We start from the raw sequence: 19,048 nt of genomic DNA, 5'->3' as shown, positions 1-19,048 counted from the left end.
GTGGAGTCTTAACACAGGAATTTCAGATCAAAGTCAAACCTGGTGATAATTAAAGTATGGGCTAAGGGTTTAACAAATAAAAAATAAATAGATACACTTTTGCAGAAATAACAATTTCGGCAGGAGAACAACAAGATGCACAACAAGATGCAAAACAAGCTTCTGACTAATAAGTGGATTTCAGATCAAAGTCAAACCTGGTGATAATTAAAGTATGGGCTAAGGGTTTAACAAATAAAAAATAAATAGATACACTTTTGCAGAAATAACAACTGTTTTGCTAAGTGACTGCAAGATGATTGTGTAAAGTGTTTTGACTGACAGTAAATTCACTAAGTTTAAATTAGCCCTCTGCACACTTTTCATTGATCTATACATCAGACACCATTAATGAAACACTTTAATCTATTGCTTAATGATAATATGGTCATTTATGCTGCACACAAATGACAACACCTAGAGGAATCAATACCCATTTTACTTGCATATAAAGAATATTAATAAAACACTGCTAAAGTCCACACAAAAAAGGAGACACCCTTCAGACAGGTAATGTCCCTTTAAGACTAATCACTTTGAATATATATGAGCATTTGGTTCCAAGTTCAACACCAAAGCAAAATTTGCTAACACAGCTACTTGTGTTAATAGAATGCATCATTTTCACATTAATTATTTCTTTTGAGAAACGAATAGGAAAAAAGCAGCTGTCGTATGATTATTAGAATTGAGTGAATGCCTGCTCAAAAGAAAGTTAAGGGGAAGCTTTCTTAAAAAAAAAATGGAAGCAGCAGTGAGTTTATGAGGGGAAGTTCTGAATATTCAAGTCAGCTGTAGGCTCAGCCACAATGCACGCATAAAAGCTTGAGTTAAGAGTAGAAGGCATGGGGCATAAGAACCCAATACATTGGGACAGTGGTGCAGTACAGATTAGCAGAGCTGGAAATGGGAGTTGACACTTTTTGAATGGGCCAGAAAGAACAAATGCCCAACAACCCCTTAGACAACAAACAGCAAGGAGACACAGTGGAGAAATGACATATCAGTATAAACACAAAAGCCAAGTCCAAACCCAGTGTGGTCACAGAGTAAAATATTAATGAGGAAATAAAGGAGTCACTTTGATGAACTTTGGAGAATGATGTTTGCAGATGTAGAAGCTGAAATTATTGCTGTCGATGCATGAAAATGAGGTGTAGGTGTGGAAACAAGTAAAGGTCTGCACCAGGAGAAGCTTAGACTTTGATCCTGCCCCACTATCTGAAGGAGGAGTAGCGCTCCAAATGCTTGTACTTCCAAATAAGCCTGGTGTGTGATTTTTAAACTTTCTGCCATAAGGGTGGTGCGGCCAACTGCAGGTGCAGTGGTACCTTTCCGAGCCCGGAGGCTCAGGGTCATGTATTACCTCTACCAGAGGTCTGTGCTAACACCTGAGCAGGTTGATTAGTAAATACCAGAAATGAGCTGAATTTTCAGTTCCTGGTTTTCCTCAATTAATCATCAAAAACGGAATAATTGCTCGGTACTCTGGTTTAGTATTGGTGTACAAATTAGCTGCAATGCTTACAGTAGCTGTTCACTAAAACATTGTCAAGTAACTGCAAAATTCCTGCAGATGTACAAGACATTTCATATGCACACGTTCTTTCAAAATGACAAAAGTTAGAGAGATATGGAAGAGGAAGATAGATTGAACTAGGTGAAGGAAGAGACATTGGTGTTTTGGAAGGAAGGGAACAAACACGTTCCTGAGCAAAGCAGCAACTAATGATATAAGTCCTTAGGTCTAAAGACAGTCAGTAGGACAGAGATTGAGAGATTTCAAGAGCATTCTCATGGAAGTGGAAGCAATAAAGGGAAGAAAGTTTACAGAGAAAAGGCATAAAAGTGTACGTCAAGTGACTCAAGTCTGAGATGAAGGGATGCATCCAAACCCTCAGGTTTAGTGATAATGAGGGTAGATTGGGACAGAAGATTACAGTTTGAAGAGGCATGGGTCATGAAGAAAAAAAAACTATGGTTTGTTGGAGACCTGTCATGATAATAGAGGAGTGGGAAGGTGATTTGGCTTGACAATGCTAAACATCTTGACTTGGTCAAATGCCTTGTGCACTAACAAAATAGTTTGATGGTGTCTTGATGCTTGACGTAAGTAATTGATAAGACTATTTATCTACCTCCAGTAATAGGAAAACAGTAGGGGAAAGTTGACAAAAATAACAAGGGGACTTAACTGAAAATTAGGACGTTCTTACAGCATGCACCAGGTGGATGTAGACAAATTGCTCCCAGGTTCTGGACTAACCAGCCAGAGGAAGCAAAAAAAAAAACCAATTTAATCATCTTTAGGGTAAAAGACAGGCTACTTAAGAATGGAAATGAGGAGGAATTTCTTCAGAGGGTGTGAAGCCCAGAAGGGCTAAAAATCAACACATTCAAGACAGAAACTGATAGATTGCAAAGACTAACAACAATAGTATGGGGATAGCATGTGAAAGTGACATTGGAGTGGATGGTGGAGCAGGCTTGGAGACTTCCTGATCACATGTTCTGAGCTGGCAATGAGAAGAGAGCTGTTTAATAAGTGGACAACAGTATTGTTGAGATTAGAGGTAGAGGGCGTGAGAATTGGGAACTTGACAGCTGGTGTGGGAACTAGGAACAAAAGAAAACAAAGGGTGGTGAGAATGGCAGAGGAGGATGTGAAAGGAACAGGAAGTGATCAGAGCATTGATGCAGTCATGGGTGTGGTTTAAAAAAAACATTAAGCTAGCAATGTCTTAGTCATTGAGCTGAATACATTAGGTTTTCATACAAATTTAAAAACCTGAAAAAAATCACAGAGCAAGAACTATACACTACAGGAACAGGCCCACCAAACCTGCGGCAATTCTAATTCTTATGTAGACCCTCTATGTATTCCCCATATGCAGTTTCTATCCCTCTTCACCTCCCACTTGCGTCGATCAAGATACACCTGAAACATTGCTAATGTGCCTGCTTCCACCACATCCATTGGCAGAGTGCCAAGCACCCAACAGTCAAATTTTCTCTGCACTTTCCCCTCTCGCCTTGAACCTGTGCCCTCTTGTAGTTACGCTTCCACCCTGGGAAAAAGCCTCCGACTATCCACCTTGTGCCTCTATCAGGTCACTCCTTAGCTTCCATCCTTCCAGTGAAAAAACAAACGTTTATCCAACTTCTCATACCCAGCAACTCCTGCTAAACCTTTACTGCACCCTTTCCAAAGCATCCACATCCTTCTGGTTATGTGACGACCAAAACTGCATGCAATATTCCAAACGTTACCTGCTGTACAGATGTAACATGCCAACTTGTACATTGATGCCCCAGCCAATGAAGACAAGCAAGCTGTATGCCTTCTTGACCACCTTTTCCACCCGTGTTGCCACTTACAGGGATCTGTGGACCTGAACACCCAGATCTCTCTGTCAATGCTCCTAAGGGTTCTGCCATTTATTGTATAATTTGCACCTGAATTTGAACTTCTAAAATTCATTGCACATTCGCCCAAATTAAACTCCATCTGCCATATCTCTGCCTAAAACTACAATTCCACCAATTTTGGCATCATCAGATCACCTACATTTTCCTTCAGATCATTTACATATAGCAAAAAAAAAAAGGTCCCAGGACTGATCCCTGCACAAAATCACTAGTTACTGTATCAGAATCCATACTGTGGAAAGGGGCCATTTGGCCCAATAAGTACACACCAACCCACTGAATAGTAACCCAACTAGAACCATTCCCCTTAGCCTATTATGCTACATTTACCTGTAACTAATGCACCTAACCTACACATCCCTGAACACTGCGGGCAATTTAGCATAGCCAGTTCACCTAACCTGCATATCTTTGGATTGTAGGAGGAAACTGGAGCACCCAGAGGAAAATCACAGACCTGGGAAGAATGTGCAAACTCCACATAGACAGCCACTCAAGGCTGGAATTGAACTCAGGTCCCTGGAGCAGTGAGGCAGTGCTAACCACCAAGCCACCGTGCGGCTCATTCTGAAAATCACCCTTCTACCACGACGCTCCACGAGCAAGCCATTTTTGTATCCATCTAGCCAGCTCATCCCAGATCCCATGAGACTATGTATCAGCCTGCAGTGAGAAACCTTACCAAAGTCCACGAAGACAACATCCACTGCCCTTTCCCCAAATAATTCTGGTCACCTCAAAAAAACTAAATCAAGCAGGTGAAGCATAACCTTCTCCACACAAACCCATGCTGCCTATCACTAACAATTCCAGTCACTTCCAAATATAAATAAGTTCTCTCAGTATCTTCTCCAATAGCTTCCCCAGCGCCGACATCAAGCTTACCGGCCTTTAATAATCTGGATTATTTTTGTTTAAGAAAGGAAACCAAGGAACAACATTGGCCATTCTCCAGTTCTCTGGACCCTCGCTCAAGGTCAAAGAGGATGCAAAGATATCGGTCAAGGCCCCAGCTCTTTCCTCTCTTGTCTCCAACAGTTTCCTGTGATAGATTCCATCCAGCCCTAGGAATAGATCTACCTTAATACATTTCAAGACACTCAACACTGCTCCATTATGTTAGCCTACCCAAGAGTACTCTCTCACCTTTCCCTAACCTCAAAATCCCTCACATATCTCTTTGGTGAGTACCAATGCAGAGTAATCATTAAGGATCTTATCCATTTCCTCTGGCTTCACACACAACCTCCTTTGTTTGAGTGGACACACACAAAGATGCCTTGCAATTCTCCCTGCTGGCAAAGGACATTTCATAACCCCCTTTGGCCCTCCTATCTCCTGTTTGAGCTCCTTCCTACTTTCTCAAAATTCGTCAAGGACTTTGCTTTTAGTTGCTTAGACCTTAGGTACACTTTCTTTTTCCCCCGCAATATATTAGATTAGATTAGAGTGTGGAAACAGGCCCTTCGGCCCAACAAGTCCACACCGACCCGCCGAAGCGCAACCCACCCATACCCCTACATTTACCCCTTACCTAACACTAGGGGCAATTTAACCTGGCCAATTCACCTTACCTGCACATTTTTGGAATGTGGGAGGAAACCGGAGCACCCGGAGGAAACCCACGCAGACACGGGGAGAACATGCAAACTCCACACAGTCAGTCGCCTGAGGCGGGAATTGAACCCGGGTCTCTGGCGCTGAGGCAGCAGTGCTAACCACCGTGCCGCCCACCAATATCAGTTCTCTGTCTCAATTCCAGGCACTGAAGATTACTACCAAGACCATAGGCACAGTAGTAAAGGATGGCTATCTTAGCTACTGTGAAGTAATCAACACTAATTTAGAAACATGTCAGTTTGAATTATGCAGTCAGCAGCCATGCTCACTAAGCTTGAAGGTAATTCCCAATCTTCATGACATGGATCTCATCTTTCATGACCATTTCAATATTCTATAAACAGGGACTGAATAGAAAAGCCCACAAGAGCAGGAATAGACTTTAGATTAGAAATCAGGTGACTCAAGTAGGTTAACAACACATGGCTGGAGCAAGCAGGACTTGAACCTGGATTTTCTTGCTCAGAAGGGGGACACTAACATTATGCCACGAAAGTATCTTTTCCTGAAAATGAATTAGATACCAAGTCAACAAGATATCCAGGTGTCCAGCAACCAGGATGTCAACCACTAGGATAAGCAGCTAAGTCATATGAACTCAGATAAACAACCAGGAAGTTAAAAACAACAGCTGTCCTGCAGCTTTTAAAATTATATTGCAAAGAGAAAGACATAGGGTTAGAAAATGGCAAAATTAACTTTTTGATTTTTAAAATTTAAGAAATGAAACAGAGTGGTAAAATCTGACATTCTACATAATTCATTTGACCAGGTCAGAGAGCTTTTTCTGATGAACTATATCCACTGTTTAAAACAGTTACCCATTATTTCAACAATTTGCAACTTTCATCTGTTTTTACAGCAAAACACAAAAGCAGAACTTGTCAACAAAATGATGATTTCCAAGTGATTTCAGCAGTACACCCCACAGAACAAAACCACATATTCCATATTTAACTATTCACAGAAAATCACTGAGGCTGAAGATTTGTAGCTATGGAGAGAATTGTAGTAGTTGGGGTTGTTTCCCTTGGAACAGAGAAGGCTGAGGTATACAAGATTATGGGGTAGAGATAGCGTAAACAGGAGGGATCTGTTTCCTTTTGTGGACAATTCAAAAACCTGAGGTCATAGCTCTAGGCTAAGTGTCAGAAAGGTTAAGGTGAGGAAAAGCTTTTTTTTTTAAAAATGCAGATGATGGCGATGCTTTAAATACACTGCCCGAATTGGCAGTGGAGACTGTCAAAGTCTTTTTTAAAGTACCTGGATCTTCACCTTAAGTGCTGTAAGCTGCAGAGCTATGGGCAGTGTGCAGAAAGATGGATTAGAAAGGATATCTCCCAGCTCAAACCAAATTATTACAGTCGATAGGCTATGTTGATTTTAGTTACACAGCAAAAGAGCAATACAAAATGCGAAATTTGTTGTCAGTTGTTTCTAATTGCTGAGAAGCTTATCTTTTTCTAAAGTAAGCATCTTGTACTTATAAAGGAATGCAACAGTGTTCCTTTGAGAAACAAAACTTATATCAAGCATGCCACTTAGCTCAAAAGTACTTTGGAGAACACTTCAACATTTGGCCACATTTGCATTTACACTGATAAAGTGAGACTAGAAAAATATTAGAAATAAATAAAATTGAAATGAAAATACGTACTTGTCTTTTCCGATTGTCTCATAGTCCTTAACCACAACAAGAATTGATGAAGAGACATTTAGAGCCTGTCCTTTCAAATCAAATTCAATTCTCTGCAAGAAGAAAATAAAGGCAATGGTCACCAGTGTTAGTCCCTGGTAACATCTCTTTAGTTTAGAATCATCCCCAAATTAATAAATGCTGAATAACTGATGTTTAAAACACAAGTATTGAACTTTAACAGCATTAATGGTATACTTAACTCCTCCAGATTAAGTACTATTAAATGTTTTCAGGTGGAGTGTTTTTCCTTAAAAACCTATTTCAGCAGAATTATTTTTGCTAGTTATACTCCAAATGATAGAGAATTCTTATATAAAAAAAGCACTAGACCAGACTGCAACATATTACTGCAGTTGGGTGCAATTTTATAAATATCTACTGGTTTGCAAGATTAGATTTGATCCTTTACATGACTTTGCAATATGTTACTTTTAAAAGTTCATTTAATCTAAGCACTCTTACCTCATTCCAGACGGGGTTCAATTCATTGTCAATTGACTTGGTTTTTTTCTTTTCATCTAAAGAAGAGTTGAAAATGTGTCATATTTGCTTGTTGTTTATGTAAAGCATGCCATGTTGAGTTCCCAATTTTAAAAGAAATCAATAATGAAAAAGACAAGTGTCAAAAGTGATCTTTATGAGACTTACCATTCTTACACTACTTTCCATAAATGTAAGATATCCAGACTATTAGCACTTTGGTAATAGACTCAAACAAAGCCCATTTGTGCACCAGTTACAATAATTACTTCATATTCCAGTACAGAAGCATGTAAAAACAACTCAGCATGTTAATTTGCTCCTATGTAAGTAATTCCATTCAATTTAAGCTGGTCTAACTACTTTGACCAAATCTCACTTCGGAATTCTACTATGTTCTACAAATTATAGGAAATATGTTGGATAGGGGGCAATAAATCTTTATTACCAAACTGATCTCAAAATGTAATTTATACATATTGTATGTGAACATATAAAAATGCTTTCTGATTTCATTAATTTTCTGCACTAACATTCACATCTCAGCAGTCAGGTACACTATTTATTACTCATTCCTGAAGAAGGGCTTATGCCCGAAACATCGATTCTCCTGTTCCTTGGATGCTGCCTGACCGGCTGCGCTTTTCCAGCAACACACTTTCAGCTCTGATCTCCAGCATCTGCAGCCCTCACTTTCTCCTACACTATTTATCAATAAGTTAAACCTCAGACAGATATGGCTCATCTCACTTGTTCCACTAGCAGGCTAGACTTGGAAGACCTGCTAAAACCTTCACATATGTAATCAGGAGGCAGAACAGTTATATTACCACAGGAAACTGAACAGGCCAGCTGATTTATCAGGGGAATGACCACCGAAAACAAAGGCCTAATAAATCACATGATAATTTATAAATGCAAGAAAGCAAGACAAAGGCAAACATTTGTTTCCTGAGAAAACCTTCATTAACTTTGACAGGCAAACTCATTTTTATGCGCATGAATAATTAATTGTTTATTTTGATTCTTTCATTTAAACTATATTCTATAAACTATATTCCCAGCAGCAGGTAGACAGAATCTTCTCTTCTGGGTATACCTACCTTCAAGTTCTGCTCATCTCTGATGGAATTTCCATTTTAATCTTTTGGCTTGTTCACCTTCATTGTTTTCTATTTCCTTTCTAGTGTTTGATTAAGTCTTTACCAAAACTCACTTTACAGCCACTTTTCCTTTCCAAGTGTCTCTCTCTGGCTTTGCCTTACTCCATGCAAATTCCAACCAGAGTCACAGAGCTGTACAGAATGGAAACAGACCCTTCAGTCTCGGTCTTTGCTGTTGAGAACAGCAATCTGACTTTATTGTGAAGAATGAATGCATTGCTGAGGAGCTGGTGTATGGGAGAAGGATTCACATTTTTGTATCATTGGAATCTCTTCTGGGGTAAAAGTGAGCTGTACAAGACGGACAGATTGCACCTGATTGGAAGGGAACTAATATACTGGCAGGGAGATTTGCTGGAGCTGCTCAGGAGCATTTAAACTTAAGGTGGGCGGCTGGTACCCAGGAAAATAGTAAGGAAAGAGATTGATCTGTGAATGGTACAGTTGATAAAAGAAGCGAGTCTAACAGTCAGGGCAGGCAGGGCAAAGCAGAGAACAAGGTAGGACTGATGAATTAAACCACATTTATTTCAATGCCCCACAGGGAAGGCAGATGAACTCAGGGCATATTTAGGAACATGGGGCTGGGATATCATAGCAATTACAGAACCATGGCTCAGGGATGGGCAGGACTGGCAGCTGAATGTTCCAGGATACAAATGCTACAGGAAGGATAGAAAGGGAGGTAAGAGGGGAGGGGGAGGGGGAGTGGCGTTTTTGATAAGAGGATAGCTTTACAGTTGTACTGAGAGAGGATATTCCCAGAAATACATCCAGGGAAGGTTTTGGGTGGAATTGAGAAATAAGAAAGGGATGATCCCCTTATTGGGATTGTGGTATAGACCCCCTAATAGTCAGAGGGAAATTGAGAAACAAACTTGTAAGGAGATCTCAGCTATCTGTAAGAATAATAAAGAGAGTGGTTATGGTAGGAGATTTTAACTTTCCAGACATAGACGCAGAAGAATTTGTTAAGTGCGTACAGGAAAATTCTGATTCAGTATGTGGTTGTACCTACGAGAGAAGATGCAAAACTTGATCTACTCTTGGGAAATAAGGCAGGGCAGGTGACTGAGGTGTCAGTGGGGGAGCACTTTGGGACCAGTGACCATAATTCTATTTGTTTTAAAATAGTGATGGAAAAGGATAGACCAGATCTAAAAGTTGAAGTTCTAAATTGGAGAAAGGCCAATTTTGACTGTATTAGGCAAGAACTTTCGAAAGCTGATTGGGGTAGATATGCACAGGGAAAGAGACGGCTGAAAAGTGGGAAGCCTTCAGAGATGTGATAACGAGAATCCAGAGAAAGTATATTCCTGTTCAGGTGAAAGGAAAGGCTGGTAGGTACAGGAAATGCTGGATAACTAGAGAAATTGATGGGTGATTAAGAAAAAGAAGAAAGCATATGTCAGGTATAGACAAGATAGATTGAGTGAATCCTTAGAAGAGTATAAAGGCAGGAGGAGTATACTTAAGAGGGAAATCAGGAGACCAAAAAGGGGACAGGAGATAGCTTTGGCAAATAGGGTTAAGGAGAATCCAAAGGGTTTTTACAAATACATTAAGGACAAAAGGGTAACTAGGGAGAGAATAAGGCCCCCTCAAAGATCAGCAAGACAGCCTTTGTGTGGAGCCACACAAGATGGGGGAAGATACTAAACGAGTATTTTGCATCAGTATTTACTGTGGAAAAGGATATTGTGGAAAAGAATGTTGGGAAATAGATGGTGACATCTTGAAAAATGTCCATATCACAGAGCAGGAAGTACTGGATGTCTTGAAACAATGGATAAATTCCCACCGGATCAGGTGTTCCCTAAAACTGAGAAGCTAGGAGGTGATTGCTGGGTCCCTTGCTGATATATTTGTATCATCGATCGTCACAGGGGAGGTGCCGGAAGACTGGAGGTTGGGTAACGCAGTGCCATTGTTTAAGAAGGGTGGCAAGGACAAGCCAGGGAACTATAGACCAATGAGCCTGACCTCGGTGGCGGGCAAGTTGTAGGAGGGAATCCTGAGCAACAGGATGTACATGTATTTGGAAAGTCAAGGACTGATTAGGGGTAGTCAACATGGCTTTGTGAGTGGGAAATCATGTCGCACAAACTTGATTGAGTTTGTTTGAAGTAATAAAGAGGATTGTTGAGGACAGAACTGTGGACATGATCTATATGGACTTCAGCAAGATGTTTGACAAGGTTCTCTGTGGGAGGCTGCTTAGGAAGGTTAAATCTAATGGAATACAGGGAGAACTAGCCATTTGGATACAGAGCTGGCTCAAAGGTAGAAGGCAGAGGGTAGTTGGAGGGTTGTTTTTCAGATTGGAGGCCCGTGACCAGTGGAGTGCCACAAGGATTGGTGCTGGGTCCACTACTTTTCATCATTTATAATAAATGATTTGGATGTGAGCATAAGAGGTATACTTAGTTAGTTTGCAGATGACACCAAAATTGGAGGTGTGGACAGTGAAGAGGGTTACCTCAGATAACAACAGGATCTTGATCAGATGGGCCAATGGGCTGAGAAGTGGCAGATGGAGTTTAATTTAGATAAATGCAAGGTTCTGCATTTTGAGAAAGCGATTCTTAGCAGGACTTATACACTTAACGGTAAGGTCCAAAGGAGTGTTGCTAAACAAAGAAATCTTGGAGTGCAGGTTCATAGCTCCTTGAAAGTACAGTCGCAGGTAGATAGGATAGTGAAAGTGGCGTTTGGTATGCTTTCCTTTATTGGTCAAAGTATCGAGTACAGGAGTTGAGAGGTTATGTTGAGGCTGTACAGGACATTGGTTAGGCCACTGTTGGAACAGTGTGTGCAATTCTGGTCTCCTTCCTATCATAAGGATATTGTGAAACTTGAAAGGGTTCAGAAAAGATTTACAAGGATGTTGCCAGGGTTGGAGGATTTGAGCTACTGGGAGAGGTTGAATAGGCTAAGGTTGTTTTCCCTGAAGTGTTGGAGGCTCAGGAGAGACCTTATAGAGGTCTATAAGATCATGAGGGGCATGGATAGGATAAACAGACAGACAGTCTCTTCCCTGGGGTGGGGGAGTCCAGAACTAGAGGGCATAGGTTTAGGGTGAGAGGGGAAGGTATGAAATCCCCCAAGGGCCAAACTTTCACACAAATTAGTACGAGTATGGAATGAGCTGCCAGAGGATGTGGTGGAGGCTGGTACAATTGCAACATTTAAAAGGCATCTGGATGGGTATATGAATAGGAAGGCTTTGGAGGGATATGGGTCGGGTGCTGGCAGGTGGGACTAGATTGGGTTGGGATATCTGGTTGGCATGGAAGAGTTGGACCAAAGGGCCTGTTTCCTTGCTGTACATCATGGTGACTCTTTGACTCTATGTCCATGCCGGCCAGGTGTTGTAAATAAATCTAGCCCCATTTGCAAGCATTTGGACCACATCCCTCGAAACCCTTCCAGATGCCTTTTAATTGTACCAGCCTTTACCATTTCCTCTGGCAGCTCATTCCATACACACCACCAAAGCGTGACAACATTGCACCTTATGTCCCTTTTGAATCTTTCCCCTCTCACTTTAAAACTGTGCCCTCTAGTTCAGGACTCCCCCTGTGGGGAAAAGACTGTCTATTTACCCTATAAAGGTCATCCCTCAGCCTCCAACACTCTAGGGAAAATAGCCACAAGCCTATTGCTCAAACCCTCCAACCACGGCAATATCCTTTAAATCTTTTCTGAACCCTTTCAAGTTTCACAGCATCCTCTCTATAGAAGGGCGACCAGTATTCTAAAAAAAAAGTGGCTTCACCAATGTCCTGTACAGCCAAACATGACCTCACAACTCTCATACTCTGTGCATTGATCAATAAAAGCTGACGGTCCGCCCTTCAAATATTTCCAAGACCACAGGCATCTCAAATCATGCAATGCTCCTCAGACAGTGGCTCTTGCCACATCTTGAGATCCACATGCTGTACCATGCATCACTAAATGTACATTTGACCTCTCTCTTCAAGCTGTCCTTGTTCAGTTTCCTTGGTTTCATTCAATGCTTTCACTTTCTCCCCCACCTCATTTTCATTTCAAGTGTTAAGGAATACAAGCTTCTAAATCTTTCAGGTACCCAACTCCCTCCGAAACCTTCCTGACTAAGCCCCTTCCTCCAATCCCTCTTCTTATCCGTTATTCATTAAAAACTCTGACCACCTTCTCTCTTGAGCAATCTGTGCTCAACAAAGAACTTTAGTTTTATCCCTTTACCACCCTCACCCTGATGAATTTTGGACATGGCATGCTGAACTTATCTTCCATTGCCTTTACCTCCATGCCCTCTTTGGGAAGAAGTCCTCTCCTTGCCCCACAGACCCTTTTACCCAATTCTCCTCCCCCCCCCCCAATCCTCTTGATCTCAGAGTTGTTGATGTGACATTGACCACTAATTTCTCTGCACCCTTTACCCATTCTAATCTGTCTTCCTCTGAACTTAGTGAACTCCATTCTCTCATTTCTAACCCAAATTTTATCAAAACCTTACTGACAAGCATTGCGCTGTTACCTCTAATTTGTGGAGGCTGCCACCAAATCTCAGACATTTCCTCTCATCTTCCTCTCAGCCATAACCCCATCACTGAATATTAAGTTGTTACTAGGACAGTGACCTCATTTCCTCTGGCAATCTCCCCACCTTCAGCTTCCCAGATCCCCAATCCTACAGCACCATTCAAGCTTATTTTCAAAACAAAACACCTACCCTGTAGGACCATCATTTCAGCCTGCCCCTGCCCCACTGAACTTATTTCATCATTTTAACTATTTTATCCCTTTCAGTCTCTTCCCATTTACATGCATAAATTTGTCTGCAAGCTTTATTCTGGGAGAAAGTGAGGACTGCAGATGCTGGGGATCAGCGCTTAAAAATGTGTTGCTGGAAAAGCGCAGCAGGTCAGGCAGCAAAGGAGAAGGAGAATCGACGTTTCGGGCATAAGATTCCTGAAGAAGGGCTTATGCCAGAAACGTCGATTCTCCTTCTCCTTTGATGCGCAGCAGGTCAGGCAGCTTTTCCAGCAACTCATTTTTAAGCTTTATCCTGGTCCATTTCTCCATTATTCCTAACATTTCTTCATCCCACCTTCCTGTGCAAATCACAGAAGCTGCAAAACTCACCGTTTCACTTCCTCCCTCTTCACTGTCCAAGGCTGCTAAAACGCTTTCCAGGTGATGAAGCAGTTTAGTTGTATTCCTTTCAATCTACTCCACTGTGTTGTGAGCAGTAGATATAGTCTCCTCTGTAGTGGGGAGACGAAAAGCAAGCAGGCTGGCTGTGGAACACCTCCTTAACATCCATAAGGATAACCATGACCACACCCCACCCCTAGTCCTTTGCCATTCCAATAACCTACCTTGCTCTCATGTTGACATTTTCATCCTAGGCCTATGGCAGTGTTCTAGTGAAGCCCATCACAAGCTGAAGGAACTGCAGTTCATCTCCCATTTTGGCATTTTGCAACTTTCAGAACTCAGTCAGTTCAGTAACTTCAGAACATGACCTCTGTCATCCATATTGACTATAACCCCAACTCCTCCTCCCCCAGTAGCTAGTCTGGGTCTTGGTGGCATTGCTCTCAGTTGAGTGGACCCACTTTCTCTTTTTCACACCTAGTTTCGATCTCAATTTCACCTTTACCACCATTAGCATTTCCTTTGTCTTTTGCTCTAGTTTCTCTTACCATCTGTTCCACTCAGTCCTCTGCTCTGCACCACAAATACAAAATGCACCGGAACAAACTAAAGCCAAGGCCCGATCTGTTTGGCAGATTGATCATCCTTTGATCAACACGTGCAAAACCTATCAGCTTCAATATTCTGAGATGTGCATATGGAGGAATAGTTTGGAACTAAAGGGGAACTTTAATAAACATGTAACAAGTATGTGTTTGTTATGTTTAGAGAAGTTTCCACACGCAAGTTCTTTTTTAAAAATCTGCAAAGGTTTACCACATCTACTATGCCTGGAGGGCTCCTTGAAGAAGAATAAAATTAGTAAAGAATGCTCCTTGACAAAATTCAAACCCAATTGGAAGAGAGCCGGAAGGCATCATCATCTGATCCAAATTATAACAGATCTATCTTCTTTCAGCTAAAGCTTATCCCACTAAAATTTATTTAATAAAAATAAAAGATTTATTTGAATCAAAAGGATCACGTCAATTGTTATTCTCAGCTGTTCTCACTTGATGTTGTGATATACTGAAGTACTGCTAGGGGAATGGCCTAGTAGTATTCTTGCTAGATAATAATCTCGGGTTCCATATAATGCCCTGGGACTTGGTTCAAATCTGTCACTGCAGAATTAGAATTCAATAAAAATTGAAGCATTGCTCAAGGATTCTTGTGCTGCAGTGATGGTGTGCCTACTTGTGAGCCAGGACACCCAAGTTTAAAATCCCACCTACTCTGGATTGTGTAAAAACATCTTGGAATAAGTTGATTAGAATAAAATAAAAAGCAATGCTGGATTAGCACATTCAGATGTAAATGGCAACATGTTGCTCAACACCTGATCCAAATCACTGGAAATGGAATAAATATCACTCTGTTCACAGGCTGAACAGAGAATTCAACAATGACCCTGTAAATGACAAATTTAAATTTGCTTAATTGGAAAAAGATTTAGTTTTCAAATACCTGAAAAAGGTAGAATTTAATCTTGGGCAGGATTGAATAAATTGCCTGTTATTTGCCCAACATTATTTTGCATTGAAGTCAACAACTTCAAATGTTTAAAGTTTGCAGGTGACAAGCTTTCAACTTTAGAATTGAAACAAAATGGAATTAGGAATAGGCCATTTAGCTCCATCAAGCTTGCCCTGCCATTCATTATGATCACGGTTGATCATCCAATTCAATAGCAGGTTCTTGATTCCCTCACTCTCCCAAACCCTTCAACCCCAAGTGCTATACCCAATTCCTTTAAATTATACAATGTTTTGGCAACAATTCAAGCAGTAAATACCACAGGCTCAGCATACTCTGGTTCAAGAAATTTCTCCTTATCTCAGTGCTAAAACCAGATATGGCTAATCTCTGACCCCTGATTTTGAACTCCCCCAACATCAGGAATACCCTTTCAGCATTTATACTCTGTATTCAATCCTGTTAGAAATTTAGAGGCTTCGAGGAGTTTGGAAAAATGAAGTGGGCCAAACTCCAGTGAATATATTCCTAACCGATTCAATCTTTCCCTAAACATCAGTTCTGCCATCCCCAGGATCAATCTGGTAAACCTCCGCTATACTTTATAGCGACAGTAACAGCATCCTTCCTCGGACGAGATCAAAACTGCACACAATACTCCAGGTATGGTCTGACCAAGGTCCTGTACAATTCCAGCAAGACATCCCTGCTCCTGTACTTTAATCCTCTCCCTACGAAGGTCAACATATCATTTAGCTTATTTACCACCTGCATGCTTACCTTCAGTAACTAGTTACAAGGATACCTAGGTCTTGTTTCACCTTGATCTCTCTGCTTTACAGCCAGATAATCAGTCTTCCTGTATTTGCTATCAAAGTGGATAACTTCACATCACAGTTTGTCTACTAAGCCTTTGTCCACTCATTCAACTTGTCCAAATCTCAGAAACATCTCTGCAGCCTCCGCACAGTCCACCCTTCTCAACTGCAAATTTGGAAATTCAGTCCCCATCTAAATCATTAATATATACATTGCAAATTGCTGGGGTCCGAGCACTGATCCCCATTGGTCACTGCCTACCATTCAGAAAGAGATCTGTTCGTTCCTTCTCATTTCCTGGCTGCTAACCAGTTTTGTCCCAATCAATACACTATCGCCAAACTCACATTAATTTCTTAGTTGCGGCTTTGTCAAAAGTTTCTGAAAGCTCAAACTACAACAACTGGCTCCCCTTCAGCTCCACAAGTTCAATCCTCAAAGAGAATTCCAGTAGATTTGTCAAGCATGCTCAATAAACTTTCTGAATCCAAGTTATTTGAGACATTAGCAACTGAAGTTACAAAGTGATGGAGGAACATCACACACGGGTCCTGTATATTTATTGGAGACCAGAACCATTACGGTCAAGTTAGGATTGGACCAGGGGATTGTTGGATTGGTGGTCTCAAAGAAAATTTCTTCACTCGGGATTCTGTATTTAACAGAAACATTTTCAACAATTCTACCAGTGTTTAGTTTTAGGATAAGCTTCATATAAAGTTTTAATTATAATTAAATGTTTCAGATCACTGAAAGAAATCAGGGACTGGTTATTAATGAAAGCATTGCATTTTAATTTTAGAAGATAACTAATACACATGAATACTTAATTATGAACCAGGGTCAATTCAGTCTCTCAAACAATCCTGAAGAAATACATAACTTTTCTAAAGCTCTCAAAAGTATACACACAAATCATTCATTTGATTGAAACAAAACCCTTGGGAAGTTATGTAATTAGCATTTATCTAATTTTTCCTTCCTAATAAATTTCAGCAAAATAGAGTTACATGTTTGCCCATTACCCTTTCACCTTCTCCCTTTCTCTCCCCTCCCCTCAACAAACTAACTTATTCAGATACATGGCAAACTGAAGGAGAGGCGCGGTGGGCTTCAGTCAAATAAGATTCTGTTCCAATTTCATAAGACCACATACATCTCCAGTAAGGGAGCAAAAGCAGCAGCAACTTGTTGATTTGCTGTTCCTTTACCTGAGGCAATTGTCACAGCCAGGTGGAAATTAGTTCACTCTGACATGCCAGGACATTCATCGTCACAACTCAGCATAAAAGTAAAACGTTTGCAGTGACAGAGGAGGGGGAAAAAAATCTGCCCCCACCACTTAAAAAAAAACACAATCCTAGCTTTCCACTGGATAAACCCAAGTGTTGTTGCTGGTGGACTCCTGCTTGTTTACATAACAAGGAGGACAAAACAAGTTTGACAATAGCAGTTAGGCCTATAATAAAATTAGACAGGGTTACACAGAAGTGAGAAAGAAAGGAATCTGTACAGTACTCGAGCTTTAGCTTCTCATTTGTTATGTACAACCCACTGTGGTAGTCAGGACTACATTAGCCCTATTCGTTTATCTCGAGATTGAATTCATGCTGTACCAGTGTAAATAAAAACTGTGCAAACTTTTCCCAAGCCCCTTAAAAAGTGTGTTACGAAAACAAAGGCGTTAGAAGGTCTGTTCCAAAGTTATGTCGGATTTTTAACTAGAGCAACCCTAAAAGAGAAGTGAGTCACTCTATAGGAACGAGCTTCAATTTCCAAGCTTAAACTTTCCGATGAACAAAAAAAAAGAGGCGGCCACACCTTAAAGCAACATGAATTCAATAGAGAGCTTAGTACTTGATGTGAAGGAGAGGTTGTAGGGCTCAAGGAGACAGTGGTGGTTTTAAACTTTTGGGTTTACGTTCCACGACGAAAAGCAGGAAAATCAATGCCTGAGATAAGTTAAAGCAGCTTTGGTTGGAGGGGCGAACACACTACTTCACTGGGCATCTGCAGCATTAGCAACGAGCAGCTACTAAAACAATTTTTTTAACCATAGCAATTTACAAGGAGATTGACAGTCTTAAAGCTACTCCACCCCAGCGTTTACAACTGGGCTGCAGACTTTTAAAAATGCATGTTTGGGGCATCGCTCGGTTGTATCCTAACACACTCACCTTTGAAAGTGACCGACGCTATTGGGTCGGGAGTTCCAAATTTTGAGTCCGGAAGGTTACTGGCGGATTCTACTACAATTCGCAGCATCTCGAAATCCCCAGCAGCAAAGACAGAAATTTACAGCAACTGAACTCAGGCTGACATCTTTAACGTACTGTCAGCTTCGCCAGCAGCGAAAGGGGAACTGCTTACTGAAGCCTCTTTTGGCGAGAGATGGAGCAGTTCAGGCGGATTGGTTACCACACCTGTAAACCAATACCTGCGTCACTTCACAGAGGCTAGGACCGGCAAAGAGACAAGAGAGTTTATACTTGAAGAGGAACCATTGCCACGTAGCGCGAATGTGAAAAGAAACTTGGTGAAAATAGTGGAAAATGCATAGACACGCCTCAGGGAAGCTAGTTTCAGCGTCACAACTGAGCAGCGATTGTTTTTGGTAAACCCATATCATGTGTTCCAATAACTACCGGCAAGGTCAACCAGTTAAAACCAATCCCTGTCTCCCCCACCCTGCCAAAAAAAAAGGTGGAGGTTAATTCAGGTTCAGGTTACAACCTTGGCTTTTTCAAATCTGTAAGTAGCTGCACAAGATTTGTTACTTTCACGAGTTAATCACGACCCCTTCCCCCTCCCCCTCTGATCAGGTTAGAAATTGGCCCATTTTCTGCACAAAACCAACAGCATGGTAAAATACTGATTCAATGAAATCACAGTCACTGCGGAGACCAGTTCTGCACTCATTTGCCGTTTCACCTCAAAGGGAGGAATCTGAGATGAATGGCAGTGATCCCAACCAATAACGTCAAGAAAATAACACTTTAATTTTTTTTCCATGGTTAAGACTATTATTGATAAAGTATAGATGTTTACTGATTACAATAAGTAGCATTTGTGTACTCAGGTCACTAACAAGATTGACAAATGCCGCAAACGACGTTATCACATCTTTTGTTTCAAC

At 41.0% G+C, this 19,048-nt stretch overlaps 1 protein-coding gene across 5 annotated transcripts in view; it reads right to left on the bottom strand.

The window, feature by feature from the left end:
- The window catches only part of myofl (myoferlin like), a 226,217-nt gene extending 207,484 nt beyond the window's left edge, over positions 1 to 18,733 (bottom strand). For 4 of the 5 annotated variants that reach the window (XM_043712471.1, XM_043712473.1, XM_043712472.1 and 1 more), the window contains exons 1-3: positions 18,090 to 18,733; positions 7,250 to 7,305; positions 6,746 to 6,837 (exon numbers count right to left, since the gene is read on the bottom strand). In XM_043712471.1, the coding sequence (XP_043568406.1) occupies positions 6,746 to 6,837; positions 7,250 to 7,305; positions 18,090 to 18,177 (236 nt within the window). In that variant the 5' untranslated portion in view covers positions 18,178 to 18,733. The remainder of the gene's footprint in view (positions 1 to 6,745; positions 6,838 to 7,249; positions 7,306 to 18,089) is intronic. The other variant, XM_043712475.1, reaches the window with a different exon arrangement.
- Positions 18,734 to 19,048: the final 315 nt, after the last annotated feature.

The sequence above is a fragment of the Chiloscyllium plagiosum genome, chromosome 22 (assembly GCF_004010195.1).
Source record: "Chiloscyllium plagiosum isolate BGI_BamShark_2017 chromosome 22, ASM401019v2, whole genome shotgun sequence".
Taxonomy (NCBI): Eukaryota; Metazoa; Chordata; class Chondrichthyes; order Orectolobiformes; family Hemiscylliidae; genus Chiloscyllium; species Chiloscyllium plagiosum.
Note: the sequence above shows the minus strand (reverse complement) of the source record. Positions and strands in the feature narration are given on the sequence as shown.